This window comes from Dama dama, chromosome 16, assembly GCF_033118175.1.
Source record: "Dama dama isolate Ldn47 chromosome 16, ASM3311817v1, whole genome shotgun sequence".
NCBI lineage: Eukaryota > Metazoa > Chordata > Mammalia > Artiodactyla > Cervidae > Dama > Dama dama.
Genome location: NC_083696.1, coordinates 31,872,926 through 31,895,670, shown reverse-complemented (window position 1 = coordinate 31,895,670; position 22,745 = coordinate 31,872,926). Strand labels below are relative to the sequence as shown.

General features: G+C 43.0%; 1 protein-coding gene across 4 annotated transcripts in view; it reads right to left on the bottom strand.

Moving 5' to 3' along the window:
• Positions 1–22,745, bottom strand: part of GOLM1 (golgi membrane protein 1) — a 54,956-nt gene that overhangs the window by 8,422 nt on the left and 23,789 nt on the right. For 3 of the 4 annotated variants that reach the window (XM_061163729.1, XM_061163727.1, XM_061163731.1), the window contains exons 4-8: positions 16,451–16,505; positions 13,080–13,182; positions 4,778–4,907; positions 1,452–1,611; positions 402–671 (exon numbers count right to left, since the gene is read on the bottom strand). In XM_061163729.1, coding sequence (XP_061019712.1) covers positions 402–671; positions 1,452–1,611; positions 4,778–4,907; positions 13,080–13,182; positions 16,451–16,505 — 718 coding nt within the window. The remainder of the gene's footprint in view (positions 1–401; positions 672–1,451; positions 1,612–4,777; positions 4,908–13,079; positions 13,183–16,450; positions 16,506–22,745) is intronic. The other variant, XM_061163728.1, reaches the window with a different exon arrangement.

The following is a 22,745-nucleotide window of genomic DNA, read 5'->3' as shown; positions in this document are numbered from 1 at the left end:
TATCTGATCCTTCCATCTGTCCTTCCTCCCTCCTTCGGCTCACCAGGTACTACCAGTGAGACGGCAGGAGGAGGTGAGGGGACAAGGAAAACGTGTGGGGTCTGCCTGCCAGGAGACCCATGTGGACTCTGCGCTCAGCTCCCATCCAAGGTCTTCCACCTGGCAAGCCCCCTAGGCTCCCTGTGAATATGATTTCTACAAGTTCCAAGTGCTAGGAGGGCTTGGCCCTTCTGTCTTGTCTCCTGCCTGACAATGGAACCAAACAGACAGAACAGACCACCAGATGGCGCCCTGCGGGTCGGGCACCTTCGTGGCCGCCCATTCTGCATCGGGAAGGACGTGCACGGGCTGGCGCCTGGTGCAGAGGACCGAGCGGGCAGTCCAGGGAGCCTCTCACCCACCTTCCCCGTCGGCGTCCTGCGCCGCCTCCTGTCCGTCGCGGATGACGAGCTGGTCCCGTTCGGGGCCCTCCGCCTCTTGATTCTCCTGGCTGGCCAGCAGGGCGGCTGGGGCCTGTGCAACTTGGCCCAGCTCTCCGGGCTCTGCATTGCCTTTTCCGCCCACTTGTCCGTCTCCTTCCACCGCCTGCCCTGGGCCTGGCTCCTTCGGCAGCGCCAGGCTGTCCCTCTGAGGCTCCTCCTCGCTGACGACCTGAATCTCCTTGGTTTCCTCTGGGCACAGGACACAGTTTGCTGTGACCTCACCATACAGAACAGAAATCCTCAGACCACTCAATTCCCAGAGCCTTCCCAAGGACTGTGGGTGGACGGGGCAGCCGATCATGTATGCCGTGGCCTAGCAGATGGCATCACTGACTCAATGGACATGAGTTTGAGCAAACTCCGGGAGATGGTGAAAGACAGAGAAGCCTGTTGTGCAGCAGTCCGTGGGGTTGCAAAGAACTGGACAAAACTGAGCAACTTAACAGCAGCAGACTCCAAGCCTCTCTGTGCCTGGAGTGTATCTTCAGAACCATGAGAGAGAGGAAATGGTTCAGAAAACAAATCCAGACCAAGTCATCTGGATTGAGCGCATCCTGCAAGTGGAGGAGTCTGTAATGCCAGGCTTATCTGATGGCCCTACTTGAGGCCAGAACCTGGGAGCCAGTCACAGCCACCCAGGACTCAGCCACGTCCCCTTAACTAAACAGTCCCACCACTGTCCTGAATAAAGGCACACCTAGACCTGCCTTTACCAAGCTGCCAAAGAATGAGGAAGTTTACAAGGGTGGGACATCAGGAAGGCAGATAAAAGCCCTGTGGCCCCGAGTCCAGGTGCCCAGAGAGACACTCACTGCCACCTGCAGCCCCACTACTGGGCTCCCCAGAAGCAGCGCGCTCTGCTGTCTGTATGGACTGGGCTGTCTGTATGGACTGGGGGCAGGAGCTGCCGCTGTGCTTTTTGTTGGCACAGGGCCCTGAGACAGCACGTCACTAGCAAGCTTCACTTACCCTTCTCACCTCGTCTCTTCAGATCGAAAGCCACCTCGGAGCTAGGGGCTGGTGTCTGGGGCTCCCTGTGGCTGGGCACGTTTCCTCTTGCTTCCGGCACCTCTGCCTGGGGCGGGCCTGCCTCCTGCGGCCTGGGCTGGGGCTCACTGGGGGCTCGGGGCTGAAACAGGAACACAGGTGGTCAGGGCAGCAGCTCTGTGACCATGAACCTTCAATAACCCTGAGCAGTGCAATGGACCACTGCATCCTTCTGATGAACAAGAACACGGAAACCCTGACTAATGCCATACCCTACCCTGGTCGTGCCCTACCACCTGGCATAAAGCAGAGATCTGAGCTTGGGCCCATATCTCCCAGAAAGAAAACTTTTAATAATGGATTAACAAGTAGGCAGAAGATCAGCAAGTAAAGAGAAGGCTTGAACAACATGACAAACCACCCAAGCAGACATCTACAGAGACCCAACCCAACAAGAGCAAAATACACACAAATGTGTATTCTTCTCAAGTGCACATGGACTGCTCTCCAGGACAGACAGATGCTGGGCCACAAAACGAACCTCAACAAATGTTAAATGACTGAAATCATACAATGTATGGTCACCAATCACAATGGGATGAAATTATAAATCAGTAACAGAATGAAGTTTTTTGAGAAATTCACAAATATTTGGAAATTAGACAATACACTCCTAAATAACCAGTGAGTCACAAGAAGTGAGCAAATGCTGTTGGAAAAAAAGGAAGCCAATATATCTGCTCAACACACATTTGCCACAATCCTTCAATGTGTAAAAAACACAAACATCTGTGAAGCACAATAAAATGAGGTATGCTTGCACAGTTAACATCAGACTTGAGAGTAAAAGAGTTAAAAGCTTTCCCCCTATGATCAAAAAGAAGACAATGATGTCTATCCTCACCACGTTAACATTTAACATTATACTGGAGGTTCTAGCTAGGGCTATTAGGCGATAAAAGAAAGAAAAGGCATCCAGATTGGAAAAGAAGATGCGAAACTACCTCTGTTTTTAGATGACATAATCTTGTATTCAAAAAATCCTAAGGAATCACAAAAAATACTACTTGAACTAATAAACAAGTTCAGAAAGGCTGATACAAAATCAATATAAAAAATGAATTATCTACACACTAGCAATAAACAGTTGAAAATGAAATTAAGGAAACAATTCCATTTATAATAACATCAAACATACTTAGAAATAAATTGAACAAAAGAAGTGCCAGAATTCTGAAAACTACAAAACATAATTGAAAAGATTTTTAAAGGACTTAAAGAAATGGAAAGAAATCCCACATTGACACATCAGAAGACAGGAGGGCAACACTTCCCAAAGGGATTTACAGACTATAATCTCTGTCCAAATCCCAGCTGGCTTGAAGACACTGACAAGTAGATCCAAAGATTCATATAAAAAGTCATCCAGTGCAGAATAGCCAAAATAATTTTGAAAAAGGACAAAGCTGGAGCAGTCAAAGCTGCTGATTTCAAAGTTTATTACAAAAATACAGTAATCCAGACTATTTAGTGCGGACATAAGGATAGAAAAAGAGATCAAAGGAACAGATGGAGAGTCCAAAAACAGACTCTCATCTTCACAGTAAACTGATTTTTCTCACAAGGATGTCAAAGCAACTTAGTGGGGAAAAGAATCATTTTTTTTTTCCCCCCAACAAATGGTGTTGAGACAACTGGATATCCACACACAAGATAATAAAGTTGAACCACTACCTCACATCATATGCAAATTAACTCAATATGAATCACAGGACTAAACAGAAGAACTAAATGCTAAGAACTTTACAAGTCTCAGGAGAAAAAACAGGAGTAAATATTCATGATGCTAGGTTAGGCAAAGCAGTTTTAGATATAACACCCATAGAACAAACAACAAAATAGATAAACTAGACTTAAAATTAGTAACTTCTCTACTTCAATGAACATCAAGAAAGTGAAATGATAACTCACAGAATGGGAAAAAATATTTGCAAATCATACAACCAATATCTCTATATGAATATATAAAGAACTCTTAACAACTCAATAATAAAAATAACTCAATTTCAAAATGGACAGAGGATACAATTTACAATTTCTCCAAAGAGAAATTACAAACAGCCAACAAAGTTACATGAAAAGATACTCAGTAACATCAACCACTGGGAAATGCAATTCAAAGCCACAAGGAGATAGCACCACATACCTACCAGGATGGTTACCATGGGAAAGACAAATGTGATAGCAAGAGTTGGCAAGGATGTGGGGAAACCGGTACCCTCATAAACTGCTGGCAGGAATGTAGAAGGGTATGATCACTTTCCGAAACAGTATGGCAGTTTCTCAATATATTGCGGAGAGTTACCACACGATCCAACAATTCCACTCCTAGGTATATACCTAGAAGTAATGAAAGCCTATGTTCACACAAAAATGTGTGCACGAGCATTCACAGCAGCATTATTCATAGTAGCCAAAAAGTGGAAATAACCCAAATGCCCATCAACTGACAAATAAATAAATCAAAATACAGTACAGTCATACAATGGAATATTACTCAGCCATATAAAGGAAGGAAGTACTCATACATGCTACAACACGGATGAATCCTGAAAGCTGTATGAAAATAACTGATAAATGTTATTGTCAGTCATAAATAAATGTCCAGATAAGGCACATCTATAAGACAGAAAATAGATCACAGCTCATCTAAGGCTCCAGGAACTGGAAGTAAAAGGGGAGTGAGCTAATGGGTATGGGATTTCTTTTGGGCGTTATGAAAAGGTTCTAAAATTGACTGTGATGATGGCCGTATCACAGTGTGATGATGATGACTTCCCATTTGTGAATATACTAAAACCACTGAACTGTAATTACATAGATGACTCTATGGTAGGCGAAATATCTCTCAATAAAATGGCTATATTTAAAACAAAGACCCCCCAGAAGGCTGTGGGCAGCACTTCCATAGGCGTGCTCACATAGGCGGCAGTCTGACAGCGTGGCTCGGATCAGCTCCATCACTGACCAGGTGCGCTGACCTTGGGACAGTATTTGACCATCTCCATGGACCTTGGTGCCCTCAAAACAGGAAAACAAAAACAACCCTCTCCCAGGGTGGCTGTGAGCTTTAAATGAAGCCTGGAGCACAGAGGTTGGGGTCAGAGGCCAGCATACTGAGTCAGAGACCCCACACCCTGGGACCAGGCTGTTGACTCTCAGGGAACTTGAGCAAACCGGACAGCAGATGCCTGCAGAGAGGGCAGGAAGACCTCTGGGAGATTCTGGCAGAAAAAGCCCAGGACTACCTGCTGGCTTTGGTCCTTCTGTTCATTGAGATCTCGGGAAGGCAGGGCCTCATTCCCCTTCATGGTGACTTCTTGTATTCGCTCTTCACACTGCTCCTTCACCTCTTTCATCTGACTGATGCACTGGTTCCTGTGAAGGTGGGAGAAAGCAAAAGAAAAGGACAGCTGTTCAGAGACACTATTTAAGCTTGGCCCTGCTGTGATGGTGAAATCCAATCCCCAGACAGACACAGCTCATTTCTTTCTTGCTTCCTGCACTTCATCTGAAAAAGACACTGAGTCAGGGCAACAGTATGTTATTAAATGACATGAAAACTGGAGTCAACTGAAACTTCCAAAAAATACATCATATTGTTCTAAAATAAATGACTTATCTGGTTAAAAAATTTTTTTAATATAATCTGTAGCATAATAAAAAAAATATATATATGTGGTCTTTGTCCCCAGCTATTGTCACAGAGCTCCTACAACCCTTGGCGTTTCCTGAGTAACAGTGTCTTCTGCTATGCATCATAAGCCCCTGCATATCATACCTGAGTTTATGCTAAGGAGCTGACTTACTGGGAGGAGCCTACACAGCTTCAGGATGGGGGCTGGTGGCCACGGCAACCAACTGTAGAATGAGAGGGTTGGAACTCACAGCCCCATTTTCTAGGAAGGAGGGAGAGACTGGAGATTGAGTTCAATCATATGGCCATTCAACCAGTCACGCCTATGTAATAAAACCTCAGATAAGCACTCTAGATCATGAGGCTTGGCGAGCTTCCCATTTGGTGAACATCTCTGTAAACCAGTAAGGAGGCAACCCAACTCTAACAGAAGCTCCTGCCTAACCCCTACCTCCACCCCAGGCCTTGCCTCATGGGTCCCTACCATTCCACTCTTGCTAAGTTGTATCCTTTATAATAAAACTGCAATTGTAAGCACAGAACTTTCCTGAGTTCTAGAGAATTATTGATCCTGAAGGGGTTGTGGCAGGCCCTGAATCTGTAGCTAGCCAAGTAAAAAGTACATGTGGCCTGGGGCCACGAGAACTTACGGCTAGCATCCAAAGGAGGGGCAGTCTTGCGGGACTGAACCCCGTAACGTGGGGTTTGTGCCACCTCTTGGTGGTGTCAAAACTGAATTGGACTTCCATTTAGGGAAGACAGAATAGATGTATTTTTCACTATTCCTTCACGAAGCACAATTAGAACTCTGGAAATTATATTTTCAACAAACAGAAGATGACTCTGAAAGATGGAGTGATGAAGGCAGACTGGTTAGGGACCACAGGATCTAGAACAACACAGTGGTGTCCCTGGAGAGTACACGGAAAGTCTGCGTTTCCACCCAACTCTGACACTAGCGAGGTCCCCCTCCATCTCCCCAGGCAGTGATGTCACTGAAGTGATGTCAGTGAAGAGCCAGGCTTTCACCACCAACTGCTTAGAGGTGTCCAAGATCATTCATCTTATCAAGAACCGGAAGATCTTAAATTGAATGGAGAGAGACAACCAACAGATACCAAACCAACATGACAGAAGAGTTGAAATGATCTGACAAAGATTTTAAAGCAGTCACTTCATTAAAAATGTTTCAATGAGTAATTAAAACATGCTTGGAACAAATGAAAAATTTAATAGTTTCATCAAGAGAAGATATAAAGAAGAACCAAATGGAAACTTAATGCCATAACTAAAATGTTAAAACTCAGAGTAGGTAAAGAACCAATGAACTGGAAGATACAATAGACATTACCCAATCTAAACAGAGAGGAAACAGACTGAGGGGAGAAAAGGACAAAGCTTCATGGACCTACCTGACAATTACAAAGGACCTAACATTCACGTCATCAGAATCTGTGTAAAAGGCTTTCTCAGCAGGTCCACATAACTAGTCACTTTCACACTCATCCTTAAGATACGACTATTAACTTGCTACCCTCCATGACTATATGATACTATCTGCCCTGCCCAGGTCACTCTGACCTCGCCAGGTTCTTTCTCTCCTAATTATCTCCTCATCTTCCTTCTCAGCTCCTTATTGCTTAGGACTCAATTCTCAATAGCCTCTCCTAAGAAGTCTTTTTTGGAGGGGTAACAGATAAGCATTGATGAAAATGATCTAGGTTAAAAAAACAATATTTAAACAGACAGGCACCTTCAAAAAGTACGTAAGTTAGCTTCAGGTTTGGCTAGGTGAAACAAAAAGGCCAAAAGATTACAATTTATATTTTCCTCACATAAAAGTAGATCAGGGTTAGTATGGCAGCTTGGAGTCATCAAAAACTCAGGTTTCTCTTTTGGTTTTAAAATCCTAGCACACCCAAAAAAAAAAAAAAAAAATCCTAGCACTGATTTCTATCCCCCATGATTACCTCATGACCCAGAATGGCTACAAGTAGTCCAGCCATCTTGTGTGAAGCCCAGGCAACAGGAAGGAAGGAGGAGAAAAGGTAAAGAAAAGGGATGTGCACTGAACTATCCTCATGTTCAGAGGTCTTCCTATAAGTCCCACCCCACAATTTCCTTTCCCCACTGGCCAGAACTTAATCACCTGGCCATACCTAACTGCAAGGTGGGACTAGAAATGTAGTATTTTTCTGGTAAAATGATAAATGGATGGATAAGCACTGACCAGTCTGTGCCACTGAGAGCTTCAAAATGTTTTGAGTTACAAAACATTGATAAAATAATTGAAGAGTATCCCAGGTTAAGAACACAACCAATTACATACTATTATGTTAATGTACATGGATTAGAGTTGAAGATAGCAGTACAGATTTATGTTTAATTTAAATACAGATAGACACACACACAAATATTTATCAATATATAACACAAGTTAGTACACACACATATATATCTCTTTGCTCCATCATCTGAGAGGACCTAGTAGCAATGATATCCTAGTAGCAAAAAGCACACCTAATACCCAGATCTTGGTTTCTAAAATACCATTCTCCAGTAAAGAGAACAAGGACTCCATGGAGAAATGGTTGACTGGATGATTCTAGGACTGGGACAAGAAATATATTAAAATAATTCTGAAGCATCTTTTGGTGCCAGATACAAAAAAGTAATTTAAAAGGGGGTTGGGACTGTTTATAATAGCCAGGACATGGAAGCAACCTAGATGTCCATCAGCAGATGAATGGATAAGGAAGCTGTGGTACATATACACCATGGAATATTACTCAGCCATTAAAAAGAATTCATTTGAATCAGCTCTAATGAGATGGATGAAACTGGAGCCCATTATACAGAGTGAAGTAAGCCAGAAAGATAAAGACCAATACAGTATACTAATGCATATATATGGAATTTAGAAAGATGGTAACGATAACCCTATATGCAAAACAGAAAAAGAGACAGAGATGTACAGAACAGACTTTTGGACTCTGTGGGAGAAGGCGAGGGTGGGATGTTCAGAGAGAACAGCATTGAAACAAGTATACTATCAAGGGTGAAACAGATCACCAGCCCAGGTTGGATGCATGAGACAAGTGCTCAGGGCTGGTGCACTGGGAAGACCCAGAGGGATGGGATGGGGAGGGAGGCGGGAGCGGGGATCGGGATGGGGAACACATGTAAATCCATGGCTGATTTGTCAATGTATGGCAAAAACCACTACAATACTGTAAAGTAATTAGCCTCCAACTAATAAAAATAAATGGAAAAAAAAAAAAGAAAGAAAGTTAAAAAAAAAAACGGAGGGGGGGCTGGGAAGACAAACCCACAATATCACAAATATGTCAACTGGATAAAGGAACTAACTGAAGAAGTTCCCAATGGCCAAAGCTGAAAAATTTAAGAAAAATAAATAAATTAGTATTGGATTATAACGTAAGTATAAAATAAACATCCACTAATCCATACTGATATCAATCATTAGACAAACAAGAAGAGTCACATCTCCTGTGCAGGAAAATTCCAGACAACTTCATGCAGACACTCCACCCTCAGGGAAGTGGAGCATAATTTCCCAATCTTTAAGCATGGTGAATTTCTTCCAAAGATGAAAGGAGAAAAAACAGAGTAACTTTACAATGAAAAAAAACCTGATAAACATGACCTCAATCAGACGCTCAACAGTGATAAGTCACACTGATGCATGTACCCTTGATGTGAAGCCATGAGAATGGCATTTCACCTCTGTGGCCTTCCCCTCAAAAACGGGCTGCCCTTGTCTCACCACGAGAAAAAACATGAGATACATCTCAATCGAAGGACTTTCTACAAAACACCTGGACAGCACTCCTCAAAACTATCAAGATCATAAAAAAATAAGTAAAGCCCGATAAAACATGATAAATACAGCATAATTACCACACTCTCTGCCTGGCATATAAGAAAAAACCTATAAATGAGCCATGCCATGATTTGTGTGCCTTTTTATTAGTGAATCTCAGTTTTCATGCTGACATGTTAGACTCCTTTTATATTATGTAATCCAGGAAGTAATTATATAAGCTTAGATTAAAACAACTATGCAACTTGTTACATTGTAAAAGACTTGTGGACTTTGCCAATTTAATAATGCCACTTGTAAAGTTAGGTTACACCTAATTAAACAAATAAATTCTTGAAAGTTAAAAAAAAGTAAAGCCTGAGAAACTATCACAGCCAAGAGAAGCCTAGGAAAACATAACAGATCAATGTAATGTATACCTGGAACAGAGAAAGGACAAAACTAGGGAGAAACTGAAGAAACACTGAGTAGAGATGAACTTCAAGATAAAAATAAGGCGGATATATTGGGTAATCAATCACGACAGGTGCTTCATCCTAACGTGAAATGTGAACAACAGGAATCTGGTGTGGGTTGTACAGGAGCTTCCCGTACTGTCTCTACAATAAGGCTGTAAATCTAAAGCTGTTCAAAAATTTTTAATTTATTTTTAAAAATTAAAAATTGAATTGGAGAACATCCGACTGGTGTCAGAAAGTTATTATTGGGACATATAATCTAATTCAGCCTGAACTCCCAATTAGACACTTCAAGACATCACTTCAGCTTCCTGCCTGGAATTTATTTTACGAATATTTCAAGTATCAGAGCTATAAAGTAATTGAATTACCCACTTGTACAAATAAAAAAGACAGAAATAAACAATGTAGGTGAGAGTGTGGAGAAAAGGGAACCCTCGTACCCTATTGGAGAAGGAAATGGCAACCCACTCCTGTATTCTTGCCTGGAGAATCCCATGGACAAGAAGCCTGGTGGGCTACAGTCCATGGGGTCACAAAGATATGACTGAGTGACTAACACTCATACCCTATTGGTGAGAATATAAATTGGTGCAACCACTACAGAAAACAGTATGGTGGTTTCTCAAAAAACTAAAAAGAGAACTACCATATGACCAATTTTACAGAAAAAAACAAAACCATTAATTCAAAAAGACACATGCACCCCAATGTTCAAGTCAGCATTATTTACAATTGCCAAGATACGGAAGCAACCTAAGTGTCCATAAATAGATGAATAGATAAAAAGTGTGATACATATATGTGTGTGTGCGCACACACAGGAATACTACTCAGTAATAAAAAAAAATGAAATTTTATCATCTTCAGCATATGGATGGACTTGGAGGGCATTATGCTAACTGAAATAAGTCAGAGAAAGACAAATACCATATGATACCACTTCTATGTTGAATCTAAAAAATACAACAAGCTACTGAATATAATATAAAAAGAAGCAGACTCACAGATATAAACTAGTTACCAGTGGGGAGAGGGAGAGGCAGAGGGGAAATATAGGAGAAATATAGTGTGGAGAGAGAGGTACAAACTATTGGGTATAAATAGGTATATATTGTACAACACAGGGAATCTAGCCACTATTCTGTAGTAACTATAAATGGAAACAGTATTGGATTATAATCCAATTCTACAATTATAAAAATTATATAATTTTTTTTAATTTAAAATTATTCCCAATATAAGAATACAGAAAATACCAAAGAGAGAGATAAGAATGTGAGGATTCCAGGAGTAGTTTTGTTATACATTTGTTTGGAGTTTCAGACAGAGAAGCAAGGGAGAATGGGGTCAGAAAGCAGTGTAAGACAGAATGGCTGGAAATTATTCAGAATTGATAAAAAAGAAAAAAAGATCTCAACAGACTTTAAAAAATAAGTATTTCCCCAAATAAAGAAATAGCAATTAAATAAATATATATACACCTACATACATACAAATAAGGAAGCTAGGAGGTGATCAGACCGACCCTGACCAGGATCACAGAGACAGAAAGCGGTAAGGCTGAACCCAGAAACCAGACTTGGGGCTCCCAGACTCCCTCCCAGAGCAGGGCTCTCTCTATCCCCTGGCTGCCTCTTTGGAACTGCAGGTATTTCAGAGCCAAGTGTAACTGTACTCAACCTCTAACTCTTGTAACAACCCTTTAGTTCAAAGGACTTACTGGGTCTCAGAGTACCACACACAGAAAGGCATCAGAACTGCAGAAAAAAAGGGAAGACAGAGCATCTGACCTTGGACAGCAATACAGAGATCAAGGAAAGACCTGGTGAAACATTCATGGAAATAAAATTCACATGAACATGCAAGCCACAGGAGGTGGACAAGTGCACAGTAGCCTAAACGGAACAAACAAAAAGATGTCTGTGTAAGGAAAGAACAAAATGTGTGCAATTCATTGTGATCAAACAACTTCCCAGAAGCTCAGGATTGGCAAGGAGCAGGTGCACAGCCATTTCCAAACCTGTAAATCCACAAAAGGGAAGCACTGTTCTCACCTGCTCTCAGCCCTTCCGAAATCAAGTACAAAGAGTCTTGCACAAGATCACGGCATCCAGTCCCATCACTTCATGGCAAACAGAAGGGGAAAACACAGAAGCAGTGACACATTTTATTTTCTTGGGCTCCAAAATCACAGGATGGCGACTGCAGCCATGAAATAAAAAGATGCTTGCTCCTCGGAAGGAAAGCTATGACAAACCTAGACAAACATCACTTTGCCGACAAAGGTCTGTATAGTCAAAGCTATGGTTTTTCCAGTGATCATGCACGGATGTAAGAGTCAGACCAGTGAAGAAGGTTGAGCACTGAAGAACTGTTGCTTTCAAACTGTGGTGCTGGAGAAGACTCTAGAGAGCTCCCTGGACTGCAAGGAGAGCAAACCAGTCAATCCTAAAGGAAATCAACCCTGAATATTCACCAGAAGTTCTATTACTGAAGCTGATGAAGCTCCAATAACTTGGCCACCTAATGTGAAGAGCTGACTCATTAGAAAAGACCCTGATGCTGGGAAAGATTAAAGGTAAAAGGAGAAGGGAGTGGCAGAGGATGAGATGGTTGGATGGCATCACTAACTCAATGGACATGAACTGGAGCGAACTCTGGGAGAGAGCAGAGGACAGAGGAGCCTAGAATGCTACAGTCCATGAGGTCACAAAGAGTCAGACACAACTTAGCGAACTGAACAATAACAACACTTCAAAGAAAAAAGAGGGCTGGGGTCATGGGCAGCTGGTTGTCTCTGAATCCCAAATTTCCTGTGTCTGGGGTATACTGTTTCTGTGAAGGAAAAGGGAGAGAAAAGTAAACAGACTATAACTTTATTCTCTACCCTCTAAATTGGTTTTTACTATCTTACTAAGGGGTTTAGCCAAACTTTTAAAATGTTTATTGTTTTCACCACCAAAGTACTCTGATATATATAAGTATAGAGTTTTTATATGCTACTGAAGTCATTAGCTTAAAACAGACTGTCCTAACTATATGCTGGAGATCTAATGTATGGCACGGAGACTACAGTTAATAACAATGCATTTTAGACTTGTAATTTGTTAGATCTTAAGTGTTCTCACCATACGCATAAAAGTAAAGACAGGGGGTTATGGATGACTGTGGGCATCATTTCACAGTGTATAGGTACATCAAAATATCATGCTTTTATGTCTTAAATACATGTAATGATTATTTATCAACCATAACTTAATAAGTTAAAAAAAAAAACCTCCATTCTCACTGTAAAAATTTGGAAAGACACTTAAAAGCCTCAAGAAAACAAAATGTCCACAATACCAATGCCCAGTGATAAATTACATTAATATTATACCAAACTCCTTAAAGTCTATGATTTTGACTTAGGTCACATCTGAGCACTTTTGGAACACATTTTTAAAGGCTTTCGATTACTGATTTACTAGAACACCTGCACTTCATAGAGGTTTCAGTTATGTATTTTAAGGTGTATGGAGTTAGTCATTTCCTGCTAAGGAGAACTGCCCTCTTGCATGATGGCTAACAGCCCCTGAGCAGTGCACACTTGATGCGGACAAACTTACAGGTCGTAGGAGAACTTCCTCTCCAGGTTGGTCTGGTTCTTCTGAAACTGGAGGACATCCTGTTGCAGCCTGCCGTAATTCTTCTGCAGGGCCTTTAACTGGTCTAAACCAAGAGGAGCACACGAAATGACTGGGGTCGCCGACATGGCCATCCCGGGCACAGCAGACACACCAACCGAACCAGGGGAACCCAAGGGGCTGGGGCAGCAAAACAAGGCAGGGAAAGAGGAAGTGATGCAGGCCCCGCCCCAGGAATGCCCCCACCCTGATCCGGGAAGCAGCCCAGAAGGTGTGTGACCCCATAGGAACCAGCACCCTGATTCCTTCCCACACATCTCTCCTAGATGTCCTTTTGACCTCCAGCCCTTACAACGCATCAGGAGGTCCTACCACCTGTTTCCCTCCTAGACGTCATAAACCCTGAACTGCTCACCACGCTGCTCTCAGCAGCTCCATGGCCTTTAGTCTGAAAAATCGACTCCGACACCTGGTCAGACCAGCAGCCTCTCCTACATCATCCCTCCACCCCCACCCTCAGCCACCAGGCTACCTGCCAGCACCCTTCTCCTGTCATTTGCTCACAGCCCAGTTATTCTCTGAGGCCCCCTGTGCACTCAGTCACCCGGCCCTCCTGCTTGGGAAACAACAGCTTTCTTTGAGGAGATCCATCAGCCCCACGGCTGTAGCCCTGGCTCATCAAAGCTCTGCAGAAACAGCAGCAGCTCACTGACCAGCAGCCCAGTTGGGGGCAGAAGGAAAAAGTGCCACAGAGGTGACCGCAGAAGGGGCTGCGGGCAGCGACAAGGGCCTGGGACGCAGCCCTGGACAGACACCTGGCTCCCCAGGGCTGGCCTCACAGTTCGGGACCTGTGAGGTTCCTGGGTTAGCGGGGAGAAGGGAGACGGGTGTGTTGGGGGAGTGGCTTAAAATTTTTAAAAAGTGAGAGACACCTTGTACTGCTGATACACACTGCAACATGGATCCATCTCGAAAGCATATGACACGCTTGAAAAGACAAAACTACGGCAGGAGAGAATGTTTCACTGGGTGCCTGAGGCCAAAGTGAGGGCGGTGGGGGGAGGAATTCCTGGAGTGGGACATGAGCTATGTCTTGACTTTATGTCAAAATACACTGAAAGGTACACTACAAAGGGTGAACTTTATTGTGTAAAAATTATACTTTGATAAACCTAACAAAAAATAAAATTTGTATCAAACCAAGCCCAGGACGATGGAATACTACTCAGCAATAAAAAGGAATGGACTATTTACTGCAGCCCCAAGAGCATGGATGAATTTCAAGATAACTATGCCGAGTGAAAGAAGGTTCACAAAAAAAGGGTATATGCCATCTGAATCCATATATACAAAATCATAAAAATTACAGACTCATCTAGAAGGACAGAGAGCAGATCAGACGGGGCCTGGGGAGGACTATCAAGGGGCCCAAAGAAGCTTCCTGGGGTGACAGATATGTTCGCCGTGTTGATACCATGGTGGTTTCCTGAAGAGCCACTTATGTCAAAACTAGTGGGACTGCACTTTAAATATGTGCAGGGGACTTCCCTGGTGGTCCAGTGGTTAAGAATCCACCTTCCAATGCAGCGGACGCAGGTTCGATCTCGAGTCGAGGAACTACATGCCATGGGGCAAGTAAGTCCATGTGCCACAGCTAGAGAGACCTTGCACGCTAGAACAAAGACCCAGTGCAGCCAAAATAATTAAATGTGTGTAGTTTATTATATGTAAATCACACCTGATTAAAGCTGTTTAAAATACTAAGTATAAGAAAGGCTGCAGGCTGTATGCCATACTTGAGGACAGACCAGCAGGTCATCAACTCTGAGAAACCGTGGCAGTCAACTAACCCATTTAACTTAGCATAACTCTGCGTTTCCCCTATAAATATTCTTAAAAGCTGGTTTGGAACTAAAATTCTAGACCAGCACTGCTGAAAAGGACAATAATAAGCCACACAGATCATTTAAAATTCCCAAGAACCACATTTTTAAAAAGTAAATAAAACCAGGTGAAATTAAGTTTAATAATATATTTCATTTAACCCAACAGATCCAAAATATGATCACGGCAACATAGAATGTAAAAAAATATGAATGAGACATTTTATACTCTTTTTTTTAATACTAAGTCTTTGAAATCTGGTGTGTATTTTACAGTTATAGCACATCTCAATTCAGATGTTAAAGAGGAATTGGGACTTCTTGATCTGAATATATACAGTTATATATACATACATAATATATGTATATTATATATACATAATATATAGTTAAAATAATATTGGTATAAGCAAGTTGTCCCAAAGATACTTAAGCTTCCCAATAACTGAGTCAAGTATCAGTTTTCATTTTAAATTGCAGAAAAGCACACAAAAATTAAAACTCCAGTTCTTCTGTCCCATGAGCCACATCACAAATGTTTACTGCCCACATGAGTCCCACATGGTGGGTCTCAGGGCTAGTATTCTGGAGCCGAGTTCTAGATTGATCTTCCCATCTTAGAGGTGGAAACTGAGGCTGAAGGCGCTGAATTTCCTAACCAGGGGCACAGGTGAGACCAGGGTCAGGTCAAGGATCACAGGACCCCGTGCTCCCTTCACCAGGTTGTAAGGCTGCAGGGGACCCTCTGGTCACACCACACAGAGGGGCTCACCCCACCCCACCTTCCCCACTGCTGCAGAAGGGCCCAAAGAAAAACAAACTCTGGCTGCCAAACTGAGTGAGAGCAGCAAAAATACGGAATTAAACTGGGCTGCATCACTTTTATATAAATTTCATGAAGAAAATCTGAATTCAGGATAACCCAATGAAAAGAGAGCATACGTATATCATATATACATGATATATATATATATATGTAAAATGGACAACACATGTATCATATATGTATTTCTTAATGTATCACAAAATGGGAACCTGAAATCTCCTCATAACAGCTTGCAATGTATTCAGTAACACTGTAAAAAGGTAAAGAGATACAGCTGGAAAAAGAATAAAGATTACTTAATTACTCCAACACTACCCATCATTACGGCTTCCCTGGTGGCTCAGTCAGTAAAGAATGTGCCTGCAATGCAGGAGACCTGGGTTCGATCCCTAGGTCAGCAAAATCCCCTGGAGAAGGGAATGGCTACCCATTCCAGGATTCTTGCCTGTAGAATCTCATGGACACAGGAGCCTGGCGGGCTACAGTCCATGGCGCTGCAAAGAGTTGGACGTGATTAAGCAACTAACACTTTCACTTTCTACCCATCATCATATTTCGATAAGAGACCCCAGAATAGGACGGAGGAAAGGTGGGTTTTTCCTACCAAACCTGACACGTGGGGTAAGGTGGGGAGTGGAACTCACCTTGCAGGGTTCTGATGAGCCTCTCGCCGGTGGTGATGTTATTCACTAAAACGGCCTGCAAAGAAGATAAACACATAAAATGAAACACTGACAACCTGACAACTTAGAAGAGCCCTGACAAGACGTGACTGTGGGAGAAAGGCTGGGGAGTAGCCCCTGCCCACTCCCCGGGATGAACTTGGATGCCCGGGTAGGAGCAATATCGGTGTCCCAGCACCAGCCTGCAGCCCAGGCAGGGGGGGCGGCTCCTCTGGCTGTCTCCACTCCATGCCCGGAGGAACAGCAACCCCACAGTAACTGCGATCTTTCTCTGGGGGAATCCAGGTACAGCCCGTCTGAACCAGAAATTAAACTGGCTGGGGGCGGGTGTTCGGCGACTGCTCCACCTGTGTTATTAGTCAAAGCTGTGGTTTTTCCAGTAGTCATGTATGGATGTGAGAGTTGGACCATAAAGGCTGCTGAGTGCCGAGGAACTGATGCTTTTAAACTGCGGTGTTGGAGAAGACTCTTGAAAGTCCCTGGACTCCAAGGAGATGAAACCAGTCCATACTAAAGGAAATCAACCCTGAATACTCATTGGAAGGTCTGATGCCTGAAGCTCCAATACTTTGGCCACCTGATGCGAAGAGCCGACTCACCGGAAAAGACTGATGCTGGGAAAGACTGAAGCAAAAGGAGAAGAAGGCAGCAGAGGATGAGATAGTTAGATAGCATCACCGACTCAACGGACATGAATTGAGCCAACTCCGGGAGATAGTGAAGGACAAGGAGACCTGGCATGCTACATACAGTCCATGGGATTGCAAAGAATCAGATACGACTGAGCGACCAACCACCACCACCACCTGTGAAGCCACCTGATCCTTTCTAACTTCCAACATTCCTCCTTCCATCCAGACTGCAAGCTCAGGGGATGGACGGATTCACCCCCAGCTAGCTACACAACGTTGGGAATGCCCACAACAGAGGACAAAGAAGCAACGGAGGCCTCAGGCAAACAATGAAAAACACAACAAAGAAGAAACGTGACCGCTGCGCTCAGTGTAACCAGCAGCCTGTACACAGGCACAGAGTCATCACCCTCAGGGGCCCCAGGGCGCACCACACCCTCAGCAGAACACAACCGCACTGTAGGGGATAGGAAACTGAGGCCCCGGTGGCTTCAGAGACTCGATGTCACGTGGCCTTCTCAACAGCAAACAGGCAGAGCCCAAGTCCGAGCCTGGCAGGCCTGCCCCAGAGGTGAAGCTCTTCCTCACTGCATGCCTGCCAAACTGGGATCTGACCCCAGGAGGACTGCGATCCAGTGACAAATGGGGACCCAAACCCCAGCAGGACAGTGATCAGTGATCCAGCGACTGTACCCGGTGCTGCCCCTGAAGGAGAGGTGACATCAAACACCAGTGTGCGTCACGCAGGTAAGTGATGTTTTGTACACAGAGCTAGGTACTGGGCCACAAGACGAAAGTTTCTTACTGTGTCATAATCAACAAAGTTTTTCGACCTGCTGGCCGTTACCTGGAGACCGGCTTCTGCCCCATTCCTGGGTAAAGGAGGACGACGACGCCCTCCCGGCACCCTTCTGTGCTTCCATTTCCCGTTGGATCTCTCTGTCCGGCCCTCAGTCTTTCTTTGTCCTGGGCTGGGCTTTCTAGAGCAAGGTGTTTATGAATACAGGGATGCACACCTAGAAACAAAATCTGGCCAAACGATTCAGGAGGTCTGGCACAACAGGAAACAAGTGACAGTGATACCATCTGTACAATTAATCTGTCAGGGAGGGAACATCACAACCATGGCCCCTGACCTTCTAGGTGGGCCAGCGGGGAGTCATATTCACACAGCTCATAGCTCCTGCTCCTCTCAGAAAAGGCTTGCACATGTTCTATTAAAATGGCAAGAGATGGCCCCAAGGCCCCACAGTCCCACTTCAGGATATATACTCAGAAGAACACAAAGCAGGATCCTGAAGATATATCTGCATCCATGGTCACAGCAGCACCCCTCACAACAGTCAAGAACTGAAGCAACCCAGGTGTCCCTCAGTGGATGAATGGATAAAGGAAATGCAACATATACAAACAATGGAATAGTACACAGCCTTTAAAAAGAATGTCACATGCTACAACATGTGCGAACCTTGAGGACATGCTAAGCCCGTGACTAAGTACAGACACTATGGAGAAAAGCATGGAAATTTCTTTAAAAACTAGAAATAGAAATACCATACAACCTAGCAATCCCAGTCATGGGCATGTATCTAGAGAAAACTATAATTCAAAAAGATATACGCATTCCATTACACACTGTAGCACTATTTACCTGACCAGGACATGGAAGCAACCTAAATGTCTACCAACAGAGGAATGAATAAAAAAGAGGTGATACATATACACAATGTAATATCACTCAGTAATAAAAGAGAACAAAGTAAGGCCATCTGCAGCAACCTGGATGGACCTAGAGATTGATATTGAGTGAAGTAAATCAGACAAAGAAAGACAAATATCATATGATATGGCTTATATGTAGAATCTAAAAAAAGAGGTGCTGTTTTTCAGATGTTAAGTCATGTCTGACTCCTTGTGACCCAATGGACTGCAGCACACCAGGCTCCCCTTCTCCCAGTCCTTCACTATCTCCCAGAGTGTGCTCAGATTCATGTCCATTGCGTCAGTGATGCTATCTAACCATTTCATTCTCTGCTACCCTTTTTCCATTTGCCCTCAATCTGTCCCAGCATCAAGGGCTTTTCCAGCGAGTTAGTTCTTCCCAACAGGTGGCCAAAAGCACTGGGAGGGATAAACTGGGAGACAGGGACTGACGTATACACACTGCTGTATATAAAATAGGTAATAAGAACCTGCTCTACGGCCTAGGGAACTCCACTCAATACTCTGTAATGGCTTATGTGGAAACAAATCTTTAAAAAAAGAGTGGCTATATGTGTATGTATAACTGATTCACGTTACTATATACCTAAAATTGACACAACACCGTAAATTTTAAAAAAATTTCAAAGAAAAAAACAAAAATGTAGCACATACATACAATGGGATAGTACACTACACACCCTTTAAAAAGAATGTCACATGTCACAACCCTGAGGACATCATGCTAAGCTAATCAAAAATGGGCAAGCACCATATGATTCTATTTATATGCAGTGTCTAAAGCAGACAAAATCATGAAAACATAAAGCAAAAAGGTGGCTGCCAAGGGCGAGGGGTGAAGTAGGTTGGACAGACTAGTGTTTAATGGGCACAGAGTCTCAGCGTTGCAAGATGAAAAAGTTCCAGATATTTCCTGCACAACACTGTGAATATATTTAACACAGCTGAACTGCACCCTTAAATCTCTACCCTGCATAAGTAACAAAACCACCTTCCCTTTGAATATCAGTGATGAAAGAGGACAGGAAAAGAAAAGGTGCACTTAAAAGATTATATGCTGATAATCTCAAAAGCCAACCTCTCTTGGGCAAATCATTTCTACAGCAATTACAGCAATCTGACTTGCCCCTGCTCCATTCACTACCCTTAGTTCCACCCCAAAAAAAAGTTCTTATTAGAGTTTGCAACTGCCTGAGGGTTTAGGAATTGTTGCAATTTGATATATCTGAAGATATTTCTGTCTCCCATGTGACTTTATTCTTCCAAAGAAAATATATTTTAGTTATCTCCCCCAACCTACTTCCTGATGCATGGAAAAACAGTCTCCATTTAAGTAAATGAGAAAAGGATCATAAAACACCACTGAGAGCTTTATGTGTGCAGTTTTATATTTACTGAAAATCTTGTTGAATCGCTTTCAGGAAAACTATGAAAATGCTTTTAGTTTTTTGAGGGGTTCAAAATAAAGGGGAAAAAATCACCAGCATTAAACAAAACTATGTTTAAATTAATTACATATTGTACCCTAAACAGCCCAGATGATTTTCGAATTTTGGTAAAGCGTGACTTTAGGGGAGCTGGACTTCCTGGTCTGTGTGACCTGTTTCCTGGGAATTCTCAGCAGCAGACAAGGAGGCAGCAAGTGCCGCCAAAATTCAATTAGACACTAGCTCAGAAGGCCTTAGAATGAATCGCCCATAAATGAATGTATCATAGCTATTCTATTCCAGAAACAAGTATAATTGATAAAACTATTTCTCCACTAGATTCCTAAGAAAATAACCTCAACATTTCATAGTAAATTTTCAAAGCAATAAATCTACAACAGCTTACCATGTTCTGAAAACCTGAAACACATACACCAGGATGGTGACAAGTTAAAGAAACAAACAAAAGGAAAATAACAAGCAAACGAAACTGACAAGGATGTGGAGAAACTGGAAACCTCCCAGCCAGTTGATGAGAATGTAAAATGGTGAAGTCGCTGCAGAAAACAATTTGGCAGCTCCTCAAAAAGCTAAACAGGGGGGGAAAAAAAAAAAAGCTAAACAGGGGCTTCCCAGGTGGCTCAGCGGTAAGAACCCACCTGCAATGCAGGAGACTTGGCAAGAGATGCAAGTATGATCTCTGGGTTGGGAAGACCCCCTGGAGAAGGGAATGGCTACCCACTCCAGTATTCTTGCCTGGAGAATCCCATGGACAGAGGAGCCTGGTGGGCTACAGTCCATGGGGTCATAAAGTGTCAGACATGATTGAGCATAGCACACAGCCTGCACAACAATGAAGACCCAGCACAGACAAAAATAAATAAGTAAAAATAGGGGGAAAAAGCTAAATAGTTATTATACAACCCAGAAATTCTCCTCCTAGGTATACACCCATGGAGTCTGTCCATGGAATTCTCCAGGCAAGAATAATGGAGTGGGTTGCCATTCCCTTCTCCAGGGGATCTTCCTGACTCCGGGACTGAACCTGGATCTCCTGCATTGCAGGCTGATTCTTTACCACCATCTGAGCTACCAGGGAAGCCCAGGTATATACCCAAGAGAACGGAAAACACATGTCTACACAAAAATTGTCCACAAATGTTCACAGCAGAATTGTTCTTCACAGCCAAAAAAAGTGGCAAGAACCCAAATGTCCAAGTGATGAATTAATAAATAAAAGTGGTCTATCCATATAATGGAATATTATTCACTCATAAAAAGAAATGAAGGAACTTCGCTGGTGGGTCAGTGGCTAAGACTTGCACTCCCAATGCAGGGGGCCTGGGTTCACTCCCTGGTCAGGGAACTAGATCCCACACGCCACAAGTAAAGATCCTGCATGCCACAACTAAGACCCAGTGCAGCCAAACAAATAAACAAATAGATATTTTTAAAAGAAAGAAAGAAATTAATTACGGACACACTATAAAATGTTATATGCCCAGTACAGGCATACCCATAGAGGAAGAAGGTAAATTAGCGGTTACTGGGGGGCTAGATGGAGGGAGGAATGGGTGAGGAGTAACAGTCCACAGGCCCACATTCCTTCTTGGGGTGATTAAAACGTTCTGGAATTAGAGAGTTTGCACAACATTAGTATGCTTGCACAACACTGTGCGTATATGAAAAACCACTGACCTGTACACTTTAAAATGATTAAAATGAAAAAAAATAATAATAATAAATAAATAAAATGATTAAAATGTGTGTGCTTTATGTTATGTGAATCTATCCCATTTAAAAGAAATCAATGAAATTAAATATTAACATTTCATCTACATATAGCCGAACTGTCATTTCAAGATGTAATCAACATAACAGCATTAATGAGATATTTTACTCTTTTTCTTTTCCTCTAACACACTTTTACGATTAAAGTGCATCTCAGTTGGGACTTCTCAGCGCTCAGCAGCCACCTGTCCGTGGAGACAGCACAGTCCCTGAGCAGTAAGAGGGGAGCAGAGAGTACGCCAGCATCAGGTAAGTGCCAGCCAGTTATTATTTATTTACAGCATCTTGACAGGATTACACACTCACACCAGCACCATTTGCCACCACAACAAGCTGCCGCCCAGACACTTCAAGCTTATGGTGCCTGTGGGCACCCTGAACACGCGTGTTCTCAGAGAAACCACGGCACAAGCAGTGAGGTGACACGTCCAGTCCAAAACCCTACAGCTGACATAAGCCACTGTTGTGATTTAAAGCATCGCGTGCAGAAATGTGAACACTGGCTGAATAGCTAATACTAAGAAATGATTGGGAGTTTTGGTTAGGGTAGTTACGAGAAAGAGATGATCCCACATCTTAGAGATACACATTGAAACAAGAACGATTCAAATAGCATGAGGTATAGTCACTGAATCTTGATGTTGGACACTGAGGGTCCATTAGATCACTCTACTTTTCATGTTG